The sequence below is a fragment of the Centroberyx gerrardi genome, chromosome 17, assembly GCF_048128805.1.
Source record: "Centroberyx gerrardi isolate f3 chromosome 17, fCenGer3.hap1.cur.20231027, whole genome shotgun sequence".
Taxonomy (NCBI): domain Eukaryota; kingdom Metazoa; phylum Chordata; class Actinopteri; order Beryciformes; family Berycidae; genus Centroberyx; species Centroberyx gerrardi.
Window position 1 is genome coordinate 18,614,289 of NC_136013.1, and position 21,424 is coordinate 18,635,712.

At 42.9% G+C, this 21,424-nt stretch overlaps 1 protein-coding gene and 2 non-coding genes across 5 annotated transcripts in view; all 3 read right to left on the reverse strand.

The window, feature by feature from the left end:
* Positions 1-21,424, reverse strand: part of arhgef10 (Rho guanine nucleotide exchange factor (GEF) 10) — a 55,434-nt gene that overhangs the window by 9,072 nt on the left and 24,938 nt on the right. For all 3 annotated transcript variants that reach the window (XM_078289547.1, XM_078289545.1, XM_078289546.1), the window contains 9 exons: positions 20,789-20,976; positions 15,681-15,796; positions 14,089-14,216; positions 12,127-12,227; positions 10,992-11,113; positions 9,558-9,644; positions 8,137-8,363; positions 7,086-7,243; positions 3,198-3,340 (listed from right to left, as the gene is read on the reverse strand). In XM_078289547.1, coding sequence (XP_078145673.1) covers positions 3,198-3,340; positions 7,086-7,243; positions 8,137-8,363; positions 9,558-9,644; positions 10,992-11,113; positions 12,127-12,227; positions 14,089-14,216; positions 15,681-15,796; positions 20,789-20,976 — 1,270 coding nt within the window. The remainder of the gene's footprint in view (positions 1-3,197; positions 3,341-7,085; positions 7,244-8,136; positions 8,364-9,557; positions 9,645-10,991; positions 11,114-12,126; positions 12,228-14,088; positions 14,217-15,680; positions 15,797-20,788; positions 20,977-21,424) is intronic.
* Positions 10,165-10,238, reverse strand: trnai-aau (transfer RNA isoleucine (anticodon AAU)). Its single transcript has one exon. It is a non-coding gene; the product is annotated as a tRNA-Ile (tRNA).
* Positions 10,689-10,762, reverse strand: trnai-aau (transfer RNA isoleucine (anticodon AAU)). Its single transcript has one exon. It is a non-coding gene; the product is annotated as a tRNA-Ile (tRNA).

Sequence of the window (21,424 nt, forward strand, 5' to 3'; positions counted from 1 at the left end):
TTGCCTTTATTTAGTGTGTTCAGGTTTCACCAAGTTAAATTTAAGACTTCTAAAGACTTTTTCAATGCCAGTTGGACTGAAAATGACAACTATGAGAATATAGGTCTGTGTGACTGGGACGATTTCAGCACATCAAGAAGAAGCTGCAACATTTTTAAGACCTAAGATTCAAGACTTTAACAATTTAAGACGTGAAGAAAATGCTTTATTTAACTGTATTCAAAACCTTTTGAAGCATTGAGTTTAGATAATATAATACATTTTAAGACTTTTTCCAGGACCTGCAGACAACCTTATTATTTTCCATGTACTTTTACAAGAAACACCCCAAATACAGTGCATACCACCACTTCTCTCTAATTGCATCAGAGCACATTTCTCTGTATATCTCTGCATAAGTTTGCAGATATGCAAAATCTGGGCACTGACTTACAGATATAGCCACTATGCAAAGGACTACAGCAGACTTTGCACAAGCTACACACACTTCCACTACATCAATAACAGGTTTATACCCAGGCTAAACTTCCCAGTGGCTACAGGGTGAGCGTGGCACCAAATCGGGACTGTCCTGTGTTGGCTGTGTGTACAGTAGCTTCACACTGAGCTCAGTCTGAGCTCACGATTGACCCAGTCTGTTTAGACTATGGCAGCCCATGCATTGTCACTGGCTGTTATGTCTGGGAGCCTGGTTTGTGCTTTGCCAACAAAATGAAGAGTTACACTCCCACAGTAGGTAACACAGTGCAAGACGTAATTGTGCTTTTTTAGCCAAATGTACAAAATATGTTTATTCAGGGGTGATTTGAATATTGCTGAACAGAATGGACTTGTCAAGTGTAGTCAAAACAGGAATAACAGGGAAATCAGTATTTACCACTGTTTGATAAGCTTTGATTTGTTCATCTTAAATTGAATCAACATTAGAAAAGCCAAGGACATATCAAGATACCCTGTTTAGCCCCAGATGATTTCCCCAGCTTTTACTGGTGTGAGTAGGAACAGTAAGTTTCAGATAGCTGGATAGTGTAATTTTTAATGCTGTCTGTTCTGAGCCCAGTACGCTGGCCTTACTCCATCACCAGCAGTTACATAATCTCTTCACACATCACTTTAAGTGTAGGTGGAGTTGTATTTGGCCAAGGAGAGTCCATTCACGAGTGTCTCAGAGCAGGGTAGGGATAAAAGGTGGTGGTGGACGAGCGGGACACAAGATGAAAACTTACACGTGGCGTTTTGCATTCTTTTTCACTCTTTCTGTGTGTGTTCCCTCTTAACCTACATTTTCCTTGTCTATTTTTTTAAGCATGCAATTTCTTTGAATTGCTCTCACCCTCTCAGTCTCTCTCATTCCCTCTGTCCTCTCTTTCACCTACAGTACAGTCACCACTCAGGACTGTTAGTAAGCCCTCAGGGAGTGAGAGAGAGAGAGAGAGAGAGAGAGAGAGAGAGAGAGAGACATACACAGGCAGGTGGTCGATAATGAGCTTAATGAAGCTAACCAGATTATCGGGCAGTGCATGTCAGAGGGGAATAGGAACGTTACTATTCCTGGACCCACGGCAGGTGCTTCCAGTCCCTCAACCAGACCAGACCAGACAGGGAATACCATCCAAACCCCGGGATGTGGAAAGAGGGAGCCAAGGGAAGGGAAGAGGGGGTAAAGAGAGAGAGAGAGACCCCCCTCGCCTGCTAGAGGCCCTTTAATACTATTAGTGACCATGCCAAGGTCAGTGGCATGAGGTGAGGACAGCAGAGTGATTAGGGCCAAACAGAATTAGTAGACATCAGACAAGTAGAGTAGTTAAGTATATGTGCTATTCATTCTTTACATTAGCTCGATGTTGGGAAACAAAACCGCTTCAAATGGATCCACACTCAAAAAGGCACTACCAGCCACTTGGCTCTCTCTCTCTCTCTCTCTCTCCTCTGAGTCCACCTGGTTATCGCTCAACCCAGACTCGACTCCTCTCCCTCCTGGTTCCCTACTGGCAGACTGAGTCACTCCCCATCTTTTGTCACAGGCTGAATATTTATCTTTTCAAGAAGTACCTCATGTCTCCCTCTCCCCACTGAATCATATCCACTCTTGCATATCATCCTCTACTCACTCCAACGTGCTCTTATCTTGAAGTAAATGAAAAACAGTAACCCTTTCTAACTATGTCCTTAGCTCTTATTTCTCTTATTTCTTTTCCTAGCACCCCTCTCTCATATTATCATTCTGTGGTCACAGGAATACTGTCAGGGCACCGTGATCCTTACTATTGGTTGCCAGAAATGTTGGTGATCTCGGAACTGAAGCTTTTTCTACTGTTGCATTACTGTAAGTCGCTCTGAAAAAGAGCTAAATAACAAAAATATAAATGTGAGGGAGATGTGAGGGAGATCACTGTCCAATATCTCAAATATCAAAATCATCAATAACATTATCATTGTAGCCCATGCTCTTGATTCCAGTACACCATCACCCAGTAACAGAAGTAGGTACAGAAATGAGCTCTCGCCATATAACACTTTCTCTTAATATACTGTACCTCTCTCCTTTTACAATTCTTACCGCTGCCCTATACAGCACTGTGTCTTTAAGTGTAGAGCAGGCCTGATGCTAGTAGCTGGGCGAGAGAGTAGCTCCATGGTGTGGGATGGTACACTATCCTATCATCATAATGGATTCTACAGAGACGTCTACTATGCTCAGAGTGTGTTGTGAACGCTACTCCTCCCACGCCTCTGCAACCTCAAAGGAAACCGGGATGAGTTATGAACAGAGGGTCGTCTTAGTTACAGTAAAAGATTAACTCAAATAATCAACGGGTCATAAAGCTTGATATTGTAAATTCATCTGTCGAGTGTATGAGAGGAAAAACGCACTCCGTTTTTTTGTTCTGATGAGGATTTGACTAAATGCTTTTTGCAGATGCAACCATGTGCTTTGGTGAAAATCTAGTCTGAGCCGTTCTTTAGAGCAGTCCAGATTTTCCCATGAACGTGGGAAGCAGATATAGGGACGATTAACTTTATCATCGTTGCTTTCACTAGCTCATTTCCTGTGTGATTCACACAGACAGACTGGGCCAGATAAACAGATAACAGTCAGCAGAGATACACCAGGGGCAACACACACACATCAATATTGAACTATTGAACTTGGTGTGTACTAGCAGGGTAAACAGTATGAGAGCTAGGCTACATACCTCCACAGAGTGTGTGTGGGTGCTGATGATGAAGACCTGCCCCCCTGATGAGGCCCAGACGTGCTCCTCTACAGCCAGCATGGCCTTGACTGGGAGGACTCCCAGCTTCAGCACCTTGGGCCTGTCACTGCTCCACGAACCGTCTGCAACACCACATACAACATGGACAGTTCAGTATTGGACTGTACACAACTCATAATCTTATGGCATTTAAATAATAACTATTAAACTAAATGTGTAATATTTATATACAAAAAATCTAAGCTTGAGTAAATGTGCATATGATGCAACTTTAGGCTACAACACAAATCAATCTTCTACAAGATACCAAATAATACTACATCTCTTACATATAATACTACTGTACATCTCTCTCTAAATGAACAGTATACAACAGGTATACAACCTCGTAATAGCTATTTTGCATACATTAGTTAGAGGACAGTTTCTACAGGGACAGTACACTTTAATAGACACTCAGCCTCTCTGTAAATGCCATCTGCATTTATAACTCTGCTAATACTGGTGGAGTGGCCATTGATGGTTTCACAGGCTTCACTATGAATATAGATGGGCTGAGAGGCATTAGTCATAGCTGAGCTGTATCCCACACACACCTCCTACACACTCTGTTCTACAAGTGCCCGGGCACCCACAGTGCCAGCTCTCTAGCACTAAAATACCCATTGCTGGTGACTTTATAAATATCAACACATTTCTGCAACATTTAATTCACTCTGTTTAGAATTCAACTGCTATTATCATAAAATGGGAAGAAATGTAGGTTGGTGGATATAAAAAAAAAAAACATTGTGCAGTTGATAAATCTTGCACACCAGGACAGGAATGTGCATATTAGTATAAGGAAAGGCCTTTCAACACTAGAGTTCAATTTAGTGAATTTTGGGTGGGCGGATTGAAAGTTTCATGTAAATAGTCCTTGAGCAAGCTGGTAACAGCATAATCAAACCAACAGACACTTTAATCCAGTGAGCGCACTGCACAGCTTTTCTTGTATGGGAAGCCCCAGTGGGAATCAATCCCTGCCCTCTGCAGAGTTACCACCCTACCATGGAGCTAGACAGGCCCAGCGCTGAATATGAAGCTCATTTCCTCCAGATACCACATTCCCCTCGCTAATCTAGGCCAGGAAGTGAATGAGGCCTCACCAATAGTGTTTGTTTAAGAGAAGGCACAAAGGCGGCTATTGAAGGGAGAGGTGCCATGCAGGGAAAGGAGAGGCTCTTTCAGAGGTACAGTAATGACCGGGGAAGTAAGGGTAATCTCTCACTCAGGGGGCTAGGTGGGATTAGCATTCCAGCTATGCTCTGTGTATATTATTGTAATAATCACAGTGTATTTGTGTGCATTTGAACGTCTGTGCGTGTCAGAGAGAAAGAAAGAGAAAAGGAGGGGTAGAGAGAAAGACAGAAATAAAGAAATGACAGGAGAGCCAACTTGCAGCCAACAGCAGCGAGCAGCAGTGCGACTGTTATTTTGTGCCAATATTACGTAAGTCATCTCTGCTGGAGCGAGTCTGCCTGGCTCTCTCACTTCTTAAACTGTAGCATTCCTTCATATCAATGTCATCTCCAACAAACTTATCATAATGACGTATGTGTGTGTGTGTGTGTGTGTGTGTGTACAATACAGCAGCATATACACCAGACAGTGAAAGACATACTGATGAAACAAGGACAAGCTAATCATTTTTCTCATTGGGTCAACACAGCAAGAAAGACAATCATGTACAACAGGAAAAACTGGATGCACAATAGAGAACGGGAGAATAGGACAATGGCGATGTTTTATGTTCTGACTGTCTGGCTACGACATGCGACCTTTGCCGAACCATTGCCTCTCTCTCTCCATCTCTCGCACAGTCACTCACAAAGGAAATAACAAGCATGGCAGAATGAGGCTGATTGGCTGCGTTCAGACAGGCTACGTCTACTGCAGAGCGGCATGACCATGCAGGATAACTCGCTGCTGAAGGCTAGTGTTACTGAAAGCAGGCACAAGTTGGCACAAGGACACAAACACACACCCACACCCCAAACAGATACAGCCTAGCTTTGGGATTACAGACAGTGCAAGATTGCTGTAGTGTTCAATTGTCTTTTAATGGCTTATCACTATTCACAGTCAGCTGACAGTTTCATATCGAAGAACATGAGGCGATATAATTTCTTCTAGTTTGCTCTGCTTTCTCCTTTGTAATATAAATCGGGAGTCTACTTTAAATGCTAATAGAGAACAGGCCAGTCACTGTGACAAAGTACTGGAGGAGCATTACGACAGGGATGCAGGGAAGACTTTCCCTACCAAGCTCTGCTGGATGAGTCATCATTTCAGCATCAAGCGCAAGTTAAGAGGCAGTGACAGAGCTGTTGATAGGAAAGAATTATGCAAATCACACTGCATAAAAGAGCATCTAGGATCAGGATTTCCTTCTGTGAATTCATTTAACATACCAATGGTGATAGATGATGAGAAGCAGCTACAGAAACTGTTGTAGCATTCAGTTATACACCAAAGGCCTATACTCAGTGTCTAATAATCTGTGAGTGGAGAACGAAGGGGAAAAAGAAGTGACGTGTGCAGCTTCAGGGGAAAAACAAGGTGGAAAGAATGGCCATATTCTTTCAGTAAAGGTGGAACAAACATTCCTGAACAGTTGCACAAGTCTCTTGCAGGCAAAATGTACCTTGGCTGAGGGAGGAGCGAGAATAGTTTCCCTTCTTTGTTTCTCCCCAGGCCACTGTCATCCATATTCTCTCTGTCTGTCTTTCTTTCTGTCTCTCTTTCGACCTCTTTCTCTCTCTCTCTCTCTCACACACACACACACACACACACACACACACACACACACACACAAACATGGGAACACGTGTGGACTTGACAGAGTAGCAAAGCTTTAAGGAGAGGCCATAAGTCTCATTTTAGTTATTGAAGACTCATGAATATGTGTGACTGAGATTAAGAAAACAAGGTTCTGGCAATCGCAGCATATTCATACCCTACCCATATTTGACAGACAAGAACTGCAAGGATTATGTTTATCCATTTTACTAAAGACGCACCTATCTTCACCCATGTTGTCACAGAAAGAAAAAGGTTGACAGAGACCGAAAGAGAAAGACGGCAAAAGAGAGCTAGAGAGAGAGAGAAAGAGAGAGAGAGAGAGAGAGAGGGAGGGAGAGAAAGAAATGAGCAGAGACCCTCTGTTTGCACTGCTATGAAAGCCAGTAAGAGATGGAACAAAACAGAAAGTGAAAACAGACTGTGGGAAGAGTGCAGCCCCGATCCTTTCCTCCAATGTGCCTGCGCTCGTCTGGGAGGGAGGACATTAAATAGGTCAGCGCTAACAGACTGGCTTCTCCCAGACAACCGAGCTGGCTGAAACAGAACCTCAACACACAGTAGAAGAGGCCTCTGACCCCGAGCTACGGAGCTATCCTCTGACTCACACGCTAACGGCTACCTAGTGACTCAGTCGGAGAAAACCCCCAGGAAGTGGGCCGATGGGCAGATGGACCCCAAACCAACAACCTCTGTAAGAATCACCCTTTTCATTCATGCACACTCCAGCTTTTGTTAAGTTCACACAAGGTCAGAGCTAGGACAGACAAGACATGCCACTTAAAGTAAACAATGTTCGCCTAGACCGATTTAAAACAAAATCTGCTTCTCTCGGTGAATGCATTTCTGTTTTGCGCAATAACAGTGATCTAACCTCTGTAATTCCCCTAATTATAGCCCTTTAACAGTATCAACAAACACTACAAAAGCAGACCTTTGAGAATATAACAGAAGAGACACACAAATTCAGTGTGTCAAAGTCCCTCCCCTCCTCCCACTCACTCACGCACACACACACACACACACCTTGTGTTCTGGAGTAGACAGCCACAGAGCCACTGACCAGGCCGGCGTACAGACAGTGTTTCTTGTAGACCAGGCTGGTGACGGTGGACTTGTCCGGGGTGAAGAAGTGCTGCAGACGTACTTTCTTCGACCGCTGGCTGCTCTTATACACTATGATACTAAGCAGAGGAGGAGATGAGATTAGCACCTAAGAGAGATAGTCTGATACACACTCCTATCTGCATGCTGCAGATAAGAATTTGGTGGTGGAGATACAGGGAGAAAAAATCAATTATCATTGACTTAAATGTTTTTCATTATTTTGTGAATGTGGGACAGCATACACAATAGTGTGCATCATTTGACATTGTGCAGGATGTCTGCAAGTTTTATCAAGTTAAATTCAAGACTTTTTAATACCTCTTTAATGCCAATAACAATAAAATGTATGACCTATTTTGTAATTTCAATAAATGAAAACAACTATGATGAAGTGTTCTAATTCACTTTTTTGGTGTACCCACTTTCCCTCAAACTACCTTGTCTACTTCTACATCAGTTAGTGATTTCCTATGTTTCCCAGAATGCCTTTCCACAACTTCAAGAAAATTCGCCACGGTGTATTTCTCTCTGTATGATTGAACTAAGTGCAAAATGGTGAGTCTAGAAAGAAGCCCTCGCTCTTTGATTCTGAGGGACTGACACCAAAACCTGACATTTACGGTTGATGTTATAGATAGCTGAAAAATGTTCTGCTATCAAACGCCATTCTAGCTGCACTAGAATATCTTGACATGATGTCATGTCGCCTACTTTTGATCAAGGGAATAAGAAAAAAATCACCATGAAACAACAAAATGGACCAAGAAATGCAAGGTGCATTGCTAATAGCTGTTTTGTTAACAGTGTTAAAGTGTTTTAGGGTGGATTTCCTTTAAGACTTAAAATGTATTATTTAACTGTATTTAAGACCTTCTGATGCCTTGAGTTTAGATAATTCAAGACATTTTTAGACTTCTTCAGGACCTGCAGACACTCCATTGTGGGCACTATCTATCAGTACTATCAGTACCTGCCCTCCTCCATGCCCAGACAGACAGTGGGAGTGTCACTGGCCTTCCCTGGGGGCGCGTGGTTGTTTTCGGGGGCCGTCTCGCCGTTCTCCTGGGGCTGCTCTGTGGGGACGTAGGCCATGCAGAGGATACGGGACTCCACATTGAAACACTCAGTCACCTTAGGGCTGGAGCTCTGCATGGCCACGATGGCTATCTGGCCCATCTGGTTGGTGCAGCTTGCCACCTGAACAGAAATATGGAAAGCTTACAGTTTTAAGGACTCTTTTTTAAATCATTTATTTAATTGTGTAGTTATTATTATATTAAATAGTTGAGATTAAGGATCTTTTTGAAGAGATACATGGCCAAGAAAGCAGCTGTATAAAAAAAGAAAAGCAAACAGCACTAACAACATAAACCTATAGGATTGAAGTCTCCCAATAAGTAAGTGTATACAATCAATGAAAATCATCATCACTCACCACTGAAACACAAAAATCCTTCAACAGTGCAAAATTAAAATATCAAGTGCATATAAAATTAAGGTCAGAATAGGCCCATTAAAAAGCACAAATCCATGAACAGACCCAAGATTTAAGCACTGCTAAGCGGTTGGGTTAAACACAATTGATGTCTCATTATTTTAAATTCTCCTCTTTCAGTTTAACAGCCTGCTCCATGTAGAGGGACCAATGTATATATTAGCTCACCATTAAAATACCAAGTTGGAGTATTGTTTATATGTCTAACAGTTCCAAGGTTTTCCCTAATATCCAAAAACATTGTGTTGGCAGTGATTACCATGGCTGTGATGGTCACTGTTTATTCTGGAGCATGAAGAAAGCCTGAAGTGATGAAATAATTATTCTACCAATAGACATGGACCATAGTAACTTTTAAACCCTGGTCATCTCTCTCAAAGGGAAATGAGACAATATAATAAATACACAGCAAACGCTACACAGCATTGCTAACAGTTCATAGAGTTAGTCAAAAACTGCCCTCTGCCACAGTTAACAGTGAGAGCCATTGATAGAAAAGTGGTAAAGCTTAAATAGTGTCTGCTCCAAAACTCTAGATGTTTAATGACCATTTGTAAACAGACACCTGAGAGAAAGCCACTCAACACACTTAACTGATTGATCTCGTCAAAATACTTGGACTCCAGAGTTCAGGCCCATAAATGAGTGACTTGCTACTGAATTATTCATTTAGTTCTCACTCTGAGTGGCAGAAAACCACACACTGTTTTTTATAGCTGACCTAACTATAAAAATGTAGAACATATTTACAACAAATTTAGACTTTAGCACATTCTTGTGATTAACCTTTCAATGGCAGTTGAAATAGTATGGTGTAAACTCTTCATTTGTGTAATGGTTGAGAGGTAAGCTATTACAGCACTACTGGTGCAGGGGATGCAGGGAAAGTGTCTCACCCAGACGCAGCCGTGGCCCAGGACAGGAGTGTCTGCTGTGCTCTCTGTGTTGATGTGGGGCTCCGGGTTGTGGACAGCACACTCCACCTGACACAGAAAAGGAGGAAGTAAGGGAGGGTGATAAAGGGAAAGAATAGAGCTTGAGAGACCAGATTGGTATTTGCATAGAGTCACCATTTAGGAATTCACTGAGTAAATGAAATAGATGTTTCTAATTCTGCTCACTGAGTGTCAACATAAAACCTCAGTGGCCCATATGAGGATTTAACCCCCAACCTTGGCTTCATTAGCACCACACTAACCAACTGAGCTTTGCCCTTTGATCCCAGCCTTTGTTTTTCTATTTTGCTGGTCAGTGCTGACAGGTGTGAAATGCAGAGCCTCTGGCTCACAGGGGAAAGTGAGGATACTGGGAGGTAAAATTACTGACAGACAGAATGAGTGAGAGGCTGAGAGGTAGACACATGGACAGGCAGACAGAGACTGCATTCCATCTAGTGTTTAACAACATTGCTCAAACCCAAAGCAACTTATCTTACACATACCCAAGGATACCACTGAGCACTATGGGATGGTACCAAATCCAAGTCTACCTCTAAAAGGTCTGTGGCCAGTACGGGGATCGAACCCGCGACCTTGGCGTTATTAGCACCACGCTCTAACCAACTGAGCTAACCGGCCCTATGAGCTGTACTCAGAGGGTGGTGTCTGGGAGATAGAATTACATACTGAGAGCATGAGAAAGAGACAGACACACACACACAGGAATAGGCAGACTCAGACAGCTGATATGAACTAGCACAAATTCACAGCCTTAGCCTAGTCCACTGACAAGCATAATCTAATGGTGTTTAACCGTGTTTTCAGAGACCAAGCTACTCAAGAAATCAGTTTTCTGCAACCACAAAAACATTGTCAATTGTTGACTTTGGTCGTCTTGTTTCCTTGTTTGTCAGTGCAGAAGGGTGTCTGCAGCTGAACTACTGCGACATTTCCCATCAGCAGCAAACCATGTAATAGCATCTCAATACATCCCCTCTATCACTGTAACACAATTGGTGCGAGAGTACAGCGATGTGGTTACTAGTACTTTGAACATAGAGTGATCCAATCCTTCCTCTAAAAGCTCTGTGGCCAGTACGGGGATCGAACCCGCGACCTTGGCGTTATTAGCACCACGCTCTAACCAACTGAGCTAACCGGCCTGTACTGTACAAACTTTAAGCACAGGCTTTTTTTTTTTCTTTTTTTAAACTGTGCTAGACAATTACAGATCTTTGAAATATGAAAGGGTTTAGTCTCTGACAGATAAAATAACAGACCCACAGAGACAAAGAAACAGGAAGAGAAACACAGAAAAAGAGAGTGAAAGAGAAAGTACACTCCTCAAGAAAGCTGTGGCTAAGGGAGGTGGAGGAAAGGAAGAGGTCCAACCTTGAACTCCTGTAGTTTCGACATGACCACAGGCATTTGGCCGAGCAGGAGAGGGTGCTTCTGCTTCTTGATCTGATTGCCGTCATCCTCCGCAAAGAACCAGCCCTGCGTGTTGTCCTCCTCTGATACACAAACACACACAAATAACACTTGATTCAACAATTTACGCTTTAGGTTTTGGAGTTTTGACACTGAGACCACAGAGCTCAAAATGTAAACCTCCAATAATGATATTCACTATGGGACAGATCCAAACATGAGATTAATGTTTCTCAGAAATTCAAACAAATCATTTATTTGATGCCACTTGGTAATTGGCATGAACATTTCTCAAAACAAAATTTCCTTGGTAAACAAATTAAATAACCACTGCTGTAGAAGCAAAAACCACAGTAGGAAAAGCAACAAACAGAGCTGCTTTGAAAGTTTCAGCCAGGAATAGCGATTGGGCTGAGACATCAAGGGTCTCTCCCTCTGTATGAGACACAGACTCATTCTCTGTTAACTTAATTGCATCTCCACAACATCGTGGCAATCTAAACAGACAACTAAAGATTCAGTGTAGTGACATAACAACTGGTAACGTTGTAAGTTGGGGATCTACATGTTGTGGAAATGTAATAGGGAGCTTGTCTAATGTAGTGAAATATTTTATTTATCATTTCATTATTCATGTTTAATAAATTCCAATAGAATATACAATATTACTGTAAACCTCTACAGATACTGGGAAATGTAAACAGTGGTTAATTTTTGTATTACACTAGTAGTTGTATTATACTATCACATTTCCATGACAATTATCTAATTGGCCGCATGGCAGAATTAGCTCAGTTAACACAGTTTAACTAACCCTATCCCAGTCTGTATCTTCATCTACAGAAGGCTACTGTATCAAGAACATATGAGGAACTTGTGTTACTATTATACAAAATGTGGTACAGCTTTTGCCGTCTCATTGGGTTTGGTCATAATTTGTAGCTAGCCTGAACAACTAGCCTATGGTGTTGGAGCTGTCAATAAATCAACACAGAAAAGGGGGGTCACGCATAAACCCATGCACACACAGTGGAAATGGAAAAACAGTTGTGCAAGTTAGACAACAGAAGTCTGTGGCCAGCTAGATGTATTGTACCTAGAGCCAGCTTGGCCATCTGCAAGTTACTGATCCACGACTGTTTGATGGCTGGGCTGAAGGTGTTGAACACTGCACTGAAGTACGTGGGTTTGCCCGACCTGCCGACAGAGGACAAAACAAAAACACTAATGTTGAGAAAGTTAAGGAAAATTCCACCCTCGAATATTCTTACACTGTTATATATCATCAATCTGTGATGACCAATGCATTCCAGGAGTTTTTTTTTTATTGATGAAGTGTTGTAATTTACTTTTTTGGTATACCTGCCTCATCTACTTCTACTTCAGTTAGTGATTTCCTACTTTTCCAAGAATGCATTTCGACAACCCCCAACAAGCTTGTTGCATCCAGTATGTGTAGAAGGAGAGAGCAACAGCGATAGATATAGCATAAGCATAGTAACAGTACTCAAAACACAAGATGTCTTGTGGCTGCATTACATTCTGGTCTTTTGAGGCTACTGTCGGTGGAAACATTTGTATCTCTTCCTCTTCTACGATGGATTTTTCCCTGTATGACTGTTGAATGTTGGTGCAAAATGGCGGCTCTAGAAAGAAGCTCTTGCTCTTTGATTCTGAGGACTGACATCAAAGCCTGTTGTTTTAGATCGTAGATGTAGATGTTTTAGATTGTTGTCCATGTCTGGCCTGTTATCCATGGGAATAAAAAAAATACACCAAACAACAAAATGGACCCAGGAATAGCTGTTTTTTAACACTAGTAAAATATTTTATGTTGTATTTTTCCTTTAAGAAACTATCCACACTGCAGGATCTTTGCAGTTTATGAACTAGCCTGGATATGATGTCAGGGAAAGTATTTGTGATCCAAAATATTCAGAGGTGTCTTAACACATTTGCATTGAATGAGTAACGCACAAGCACGCTTTGCTGCAAAATCTGTCGATGCTTTGGCAACCATAGCAACTGAATTCATTTTAATACCAGCTCTCTAAGCAGCCGTGTTAATGTTTGAATGCCATCGAATACACAACAGTCTACTGATTAGCATCTTGTTAGATACCCAATACTGTGGAATGAAAAAAGGCTCTGTCTGGGCTGAATCACAGCTGAGGAGGAACGTGAGCCTGTCCATTCAATACTGACTGAAGAGACAGACTGTGACAATGATGTAATGGAAGTCAGTGACAATTATCACTGCTAGCAGCGGCTTATTTAGACGAGACATTGTGTGTGTGTGTGTGTGTGTGTGTGTGGGGTGTGAGGTTTCTGAAAAGCATCTCTCCACTAACTCGCTGATGGTGAGAAGTGTTGTTGTTGTGTTTTGCGATGGAGGGATCAGGAGAGGAATGAGAGAGGCACAGCTGTGTTTCCAAACATACCCGTGGATAATCTGACCAGCTAAGTATGGCGGGGATGAGGGATGGAGTGAGGGAGAGAGAGAGAGAGAGAGCGAGCAAGCGAGCGAGAGGAAGACAGAGAGTCGGGGGCAGAGAATAAGATATGGTTACAGTGAGAGAGAATGTGAGAAAATAAGTTCAAGGTGCACCCTTGGGGGACCCATGTGCAGACTATAATGGTGCGTATGTGTGTTTGCGTGTGTGTCACAGGCACTTGTGTGAGTAACAGCTGCAGCATCTAGCCTTGGGTAACAAACACTGATGCACATGAGCGGGAGAGAACGGTTCATTTTCTCCCCTGTGATTCATGCCTCAGATTAGGGCTGGTGGAGAAACTTGTTTATCTAAATGTACTTTAATACTGGCTCCTGAGGCAGTGGGGGCCGGGGCAGGATGGGAGGACGAGAGGGGAAAGCAAGGTAAAAGGGGATAAAGGCAAACCTTGGATAAACACGACGGTGGGGGGTAAGGACTGAGAGCAGAGGTTGTTAAACTGTTATTGTTATGATATAGGAGTCAAAAGATTGTGTTTCTGTGTGAGAGACCGATTAGAGCTAGAGAGAGGAGTGTGTGTTTGTGTGTGTGTGTAAAATACAGACTTGTCCTGCTTGCCAGGCAGCTGGAGTTGGATCCTACAGCGGTCAGCTGCCCTGATCTCCTCCTCCTTCTTTAGAATCAGTCTCTGGAGACCTGACACCCAGTCCTGGGCCACGGCGGGGTTTACATTCTATATATAAAAGGAGCGATGGAGGGATGGAGAGAGAAAGAAAGAGAGAAATAGAGGGAGAAAGAGTCATAAAAAGCAAAGGGAGAAAAAAATTGAAAAGAGGAGAGTGAGAATAATGATGGGAGAAAGAAGGAGAGATATGGTCAATAAAGTTGCTACTTTAACATCAATAAATCATTACCACATTAATTTTGTGACATTAGTATAATTAAAGTATGAGACTGTCACTGAGAAGACTGGCAGCCTCTACACTGCGTTTTACATTGTGTGCCAACAGGTGGGATTTGGCAGGAAATCTGCTGGATTGCTTTCAGGCACAAAGGGAGATTTCTTTACAGCACAAAGCAGAAAGAGAGCGCTGTTCAAGCAACATCCTCTTTGCAACAGGAACCAATGAGGTTTATGGGAAATGTGATCTTAATATTGGGATACACTAGTACTAACAAAACCACTGACATGAGATAGAGGCTGCCAATTGTCTCAAAAAGGTCTCATTTGTTTACAGTAATTATACCAGGGCATCATTATTAATTTGACAATGATATATTGATATTTAAAAATGTAAGTACATGGTTGCAAAAGGTATGAAGCAAGATAGAGAAAAAGTGAGAGTGAAGCATGTCAAAGCTTTTAGTGTATCTATTTATAATTAGTAATACATACTACATCAGAGCCATTTAGGTTCTGAAACTCAGTTTGGGGAGGAAATGTTCACTCTCCCTCCTCCCCCCTTTCCCTCCATCAGTGTCTCCCTGCCTGCCTCCAGTCCAGTCTATGAGACACATTTCTCTCGGTTAGCTTCTCTGTTGCTCTCTGCTTCCCACTCTGCTGCTGACAGGCCTACCAGCCCAGCACAAACACAGCCTCACACACTCATGCTGTGCTCTGCAAAATACACATCCATCCCAGCTGCACAGACAGGCCTGTGTGTGTGTGTGTGTGTGTGTGGCCACAGGCTGATATGACAGGCTAGGATAGCCCAAATCAAGACTTGAGGGACTCCCTAAGACAAATAGTCCACGCTGGCACATTCCACTGCTCAAACATGATATGCCTGCAAGACTGCTGAGCCTTTATGGAAACCTGAGGTGAAACTTGATGAATGTGATTTCAAAAATCCTGGGGAACCATGGAGGAAAGTTTGTCTACGTCCACTTCTGTTTGGCTTGCAAGAAAGTATTTTAGCTATTCCAAAATACCGCATTCCCAGACAAAAACTGAAAATACTGAAAAATGAAACTGATATTGCTTCTAGTGTATTTTGCACTGTATTTGCACTGATTCCGTCTTCTTGCCCTCTCTGGCATTATCAACTGGTGTCTATCTGTATGGATTATGATGTGGGGATTAGTAGTATTTTAATACCCGTCTTCAAACCAAATTTCCCTCAAGATACTATAAAGAATTGAACTGATATGAATTTAATTTAGTTTATTTGAGTCCTTGTGTTGAGTGCAGTCATACCTGGTAGTTGCCTTTGAGGCTGCTGATCATGCTGGAGATCTGGTTGACCAGGCTGAGGTCATGGATCAGGTTCTGCAGGTCCTGGTATAGCTGGCCTGGGCCCATGTACAGCTTGTCTACACAGAAACACACAAGGACAAAAGTTGTGTATTTCGAGTAATTTATAATATATTTTTATATATATTTGCACTCCAGCTATGTTGGCTGAAGAAAACCGAAACCAAAATATGAGCATACGTGTTTTTGTTACAAGGCTTTAATTGGCAACTACTATTACATAGTAGTGATTCATAGCTCTAAAATGTCTAGAAAATGTTAGAAAATGTCTATGCTGATATGTGGCACAAAGAAGAAAGGCATACTGAATTTACAGGCGGTAATAAAAGTGAACTGTGACCCTGACATAAAGTGTGTGATAAATAGCACTGAAGAGTGAGGCCAGTGTGATGAGAGTTTGAGTTAAAATGAGACCGACAGTTAGACAAAGATCAATAAAAGGACAATCAGTCAGTTTCCCACAGGGAGCTGTGACAGTTCTGCAAACTTAGCAGTGGTTTTCACCGGTGGACCAGTGTACACACTCACTCCAAGAATATCATTAACTAACACTAGCTTTCAGAGGCCACACTCAAATATTGTGTTTGTTCATGCATGTGAGCTGATATTGTATCTTCCTTTCTGTTCACACTTGTGTATCTAACTGTGTATGTTTCTATATGGTTGTATGCATTTGCCTGTCCTCATTTTTGTGCTTGTGCTCTGCATAACGAACCTAACGGTCCTATGTGATGTGATTCTGTATTAAATAGGAAACAACGACCTGCTTTGTCCGTAAACAAAGCACTGCTACAGAGAACACAACCATAGAGCCGGGCTCATCAGAGGTATCCTGGAGGCTCTGCCAGGCCACGAGCCTCTCTCTCTCACACTCAAACACACACACACACACACAGATAATCATGAAGAACAGCACGTACTGAGGAGAATCCCTCTCTGTTGGCCAAAACTGCCAACTTGTTAGGCTGATAGACTGCCTAATGTGCATGCAAAGCACAAGTTAAAAGAAGTAAAGCTATTGAGGTAATTTGATCAAATGATCCAAGTAACAACGTGTAGCACTAATAGTATTCTATTCAGATTAAATCCCAAGTAGAAACATTTCAGTGCATCTGATTTTATCCAATGCACAGTATCTTCTCCACAAAATTTAGACTGGATGCTGGGGAGGAAAGAGTTAAAGTGAATGGTATTTTCTTTTCTGGCACCAGTTTGCTTTGAGCTCCCTTTGCTTCTGCCAGTCTACTTTCTCTTCTCCCCTCTCCTCCACCTCCTTCTCCTCCCTCTCCTCCTCCTCTTCTTCTTCTTCTACTACAATAGTCATTGAGCCTGCCCTGGCAATCTGGCTCCATGGCAACCCAGCCCAGTCTTCCTCTGGACGTCTCGCTGACGGGGCACACAGGGAAACTTTACCCCTTGCTTTGCACCTCGCCCAGCTACTTCGTATTCATTGGTGGTCCCCTTTGCACAAAAGGAGTTATTTTAAAATGTCTTTGAATACAGGAGGCTGCTTACAGACTGAGAAATTCTTTGTCATCCTCACACACATAAGAATGCATGAGCAGCAACATACAAATGCAAATGCAGAACACAGTAGGCGTACAGTTGCGTGTATAGGTTATGTGTTTCATTGATACTTTCATGGTCAGTGAGCTCCCATTGCATCCAGCCGCATCACTGGATCAAATCATAGTCATTCCACTCTATATGTATAGGTTATGTTTATTTAGCAAAGCCATTTATGGGATGGAATGAGTAATTAGACGTTGGAGTGTGTTACTTATTTAACCGTGTTTCTGTTCATTTGAGCTAACAGCCTTGTCTAATGGAGCTGTATGAAATTTTCATGGCTCATCTGTCTCAGTGAGCGCTGAGACATAGGGGGTTGGATCCAGGTCAGGACAGAAATGCTGAATAAGCCTCACACACTTCCTCTATGGTGTGTCATGCCTGGAACAAGTGCAGCCATAACAGTTCGTACAGAGCCAGTATCATGCAGAGCTATGATAGTCTAGTCTAGTCTAGTCTAGCTATGATAGGACTCACTATGTCACATTCTCATTGTTGATTAACAGAAAAGGAATTGAACTTCATGTTTTTCGGCATCTCATCTTATACAGACTGAGAGTCAAGTTGTCAACATAACAGATTCTTATTCTAAACTATGAGGCTTTTTTTGAAGTTTCAAACACAACCTCTCTGGTTCGAGTGTAAATCAAACTGGCTCATAGCTTGAATCTGAATGATTTATTACGCTGTCTGTTTATTTATACCAAGCCCTGTGATATATGCCACTGGGGATCTGCGCTAGCATGGCTAATGCTGCTATATCAGAAGTGTCTCACAAGATAAACTTCCACATTAGCTACTTTAAGACAGGACCGAAATGTCATCACTCAAATCAAACAAATCCAATGGTGGTCAAGATATCAGTCCTACTACAAAAGCAAAACACTCCCAAGACACAGGGTAGAATTTGATGTGCTTTACAGACTTATTTTGGCATTTAGCCTATTCCTACCATCGCTGAATTGACCATTCTCCCTGGCTGGGAATGAGAGGGGACTGTGTAACCCATTTCAACCCAGGTCCGACTTCCTCAATGGCTCTTTGTGCGAGTGCCAAATGCCAACACATTTCTAACAAACCAGGCTCAGAATAACCCGGTACATCTTCAAGACCAGAAGCAGGCCAGTCACCACAGCAATTATACACTTCCTGAAAAAACACAATATGTCTACAAATGACATACTGGCTGTAAGAACAGATTGAGCCTTTTGTAGGTTTAAATAACCAATCTTCACGGTGGTCTCTGATTACTATGCGGTGTGGAAAAGACATGATGTAAGCAGAGAGACGCGGGGAGGTGACATCATGTGCTGGACAGTCTTTTCATTGCCTCCTAGCAGGCTGGTCACCGAGCTGCTTTTGGCTGAACACAGTGGACTGCAGAAGCTATTGTTCCCACTGGTTAAAGGTTCCTGGACGATGCACACATTTGTATGCACACATGTACACACGGACACACACAGAGCATGGATTGGTAAGCGAATAACTAAACCAGACTTCAATAAATCTGGTTGCAGGTCAATAAGTTATCAGTGACTCATACACTGATTCAGCTCTGTCAAGTGAATTTACAATTTCATCCAGTACAATGCATACACTTCTATGGCACTTGGCCAAAATGCCCACAAGAAGCGTCGTTGCCAAATCACAATGTTTCAAAATCAACTTCCACCACATCTAATTCAATTAGCTACCATTAGAGAGAATAAGACAATACAGTGAGGCCCATATGGCCTTCCTCAGGGCTTGAAGGAGATTGTGTGTAGGCTTCTGTCACATCGGGTTAAGACATATGTGAGCCTGTGAACCTGTCTAGCTATCTGTCAGTCGCAGCCCCTGGAGGTCCAGCAGTCGGACCAGATGTTACACAGGTCTGTCTGCGCCGTCCGCTAAGCCCTGCTAGACTAAAGTAGGCCTATGCTGATGGCTGGAGCGTCCATAGCTCAGTGGGGTATCAGAGGGGGGCAGATGGCCTGGCAGGGGATGGGTGGGCGACTGAGAGGGCATGGAAGAGAGAGGTGGCTGAGGTGGAGGAGAGGGAGGAGGGAATAGAGTGGGAATAGAGTGAAATGGTCTAAGACAGGGGAGTAAGAGGGGAAGAGAGAGGGTTACTTACGCCCATCCCCTGGTAAAAGGTCCACATTATGGACCATCTACTTAACCCAGGGTTATCTGCTTAACAATAACAATTACAAAAACACTTACTTTCATTTACAGACTAGGCTTTTATCTTAGTGCATGTGGTCTGAAATGTATCCTGGCCATTACTGAACTGTACATTTTGATGGCAGGTGGGCTGTATGCTATAGCACATAAAAAGCCAGTAACATAGGATTTAGGTAGGAGATGAATGTCACTGTTCCTGGCTGCAAAAGCCTGGAACATTATGCAATTGTATTCCAGATGGTATATTAGAGCGAGAGAGAGAGAGAGAGAGAGGGATCAGAGCGTTGCGTGTAATTGAGTGGTGGTAATTCCAGCCCACGGTCACGAGCAAGAGAAAGAGTGAGCTTTTGACCCCAGCTCAAACTCATACAACCTTCAGCAGGCCATGCATAATACAGCATCAAAGCACTCACCACCTGAGCACGCCACCAGCCAGGCAATGCAGACTACCATTACCTAGACACAAACACACATACAAACACACACACACACACACACGTGCGCACACACACACACACACACACACACACACACACACACACACACACACACACACATACATGAAAACAAATCTAGATCCTAGAATAAAAACTGCAGGGCTTTGACCACAAATCATACAGTCCAGTTATGGCTCTTGCTTTTCTGATCCGGGCCTTTTTAAGTGGCTGAGCAGCTGCCTGTGACAGGGGAGAGCCCAGTGGAAAGACTGAAATCATTGGGCCAAGCAGCCAGGGCTGGAGGAACTTGCTTGTGGAGGAAAAAAATACACACTCAGTGGCTGGATGGTCTCTACGGGGCTGACACCATTTTAGAAATGTCTGTAAATGTCCAGCAAGAAAGAACTGTCAGCAATTTATTGTGTGGGACATAAATCTTTCTGTCAGTTTATCATAATGATGTAGGTCTTAACATAAATTGATTCAATAAAATCATTGCAATAATTTGTTTGCCAGTGCTGCAAGTAATACTAATAATTGCAGTTTTGGCAGAGAGAGCCATACTTAAAAGTGGGCACTTCATAACCAATAGCCGTGGCTCTGGGCCTGTGGGATATATAGGCAAGCAGAGAGATCATTACCTTCAATCACGACTAAGGACTTCATTAACCAGTCTCCAAAGCCCCATGGCTCATATGGGGATCAAACCTGTGACCTTGGCCTTATTAGCACCACGCTAACCAACTGAGCTGAGCTGGCCTCTGTGACCTTTAATCCCAGACCTTTTTTTCCCCACTTTGCATGTCAGCGCTGATGCTTCTACAGAGAGAGAGACACACGCACAATCAAAATGACTTAATGTGATATTGTGGTCCGTACTTGGCTTAGCGTTGATGACCACCTTCTCTCCAGAGTGGGGTGCTTGGTAGCGGCTGTTGTCGGCCATGTCCTCACTGGATCCAAACTCCAGCACCTCCACCAAGCTCAAGGGGACACTCCACTTTAGAAGGAACTTCTGGCCCAGTGGGGCGTTGCCACTACCGCTCCCACTGCCGTCCTGACTGCATCTGGATAGAGCGGGAAGACATGGAAATTACGCAACATGGCGTTGAAATACAAGGGAGAATGGAGTAGCTACAGTCCATGTTGTCAGTATCCTGTTTTGTGGAGAATAAATTCATCCTCTGTATTGTGTGAGGAGGAGTTATGTGGGTGCAAGGAAATGTGTTGGTAGGAAAAGAGAAGAATGAAGATGAGTGTCAAAGGAGAAGCTCTATGGCTGCCAGGTTTGCAAGGTAAAAGCATGTGGATACCAGTCATCTACAACAGTAGATTTTTGCACAAGTCAAAGAACCTTTGCCAGAGGCATCAGTATGTTGTAATTATAGGGCACAAGCTGGAAACTTTTACCCCCGGGACAGTGCTGTCTGTCTCTCTCTCGGTTAAATTCCAAGCTACAGTGGGAACATATGGGTCCAAACCCAGACACCCAGCATGGCCAAATGTCACCCCAAG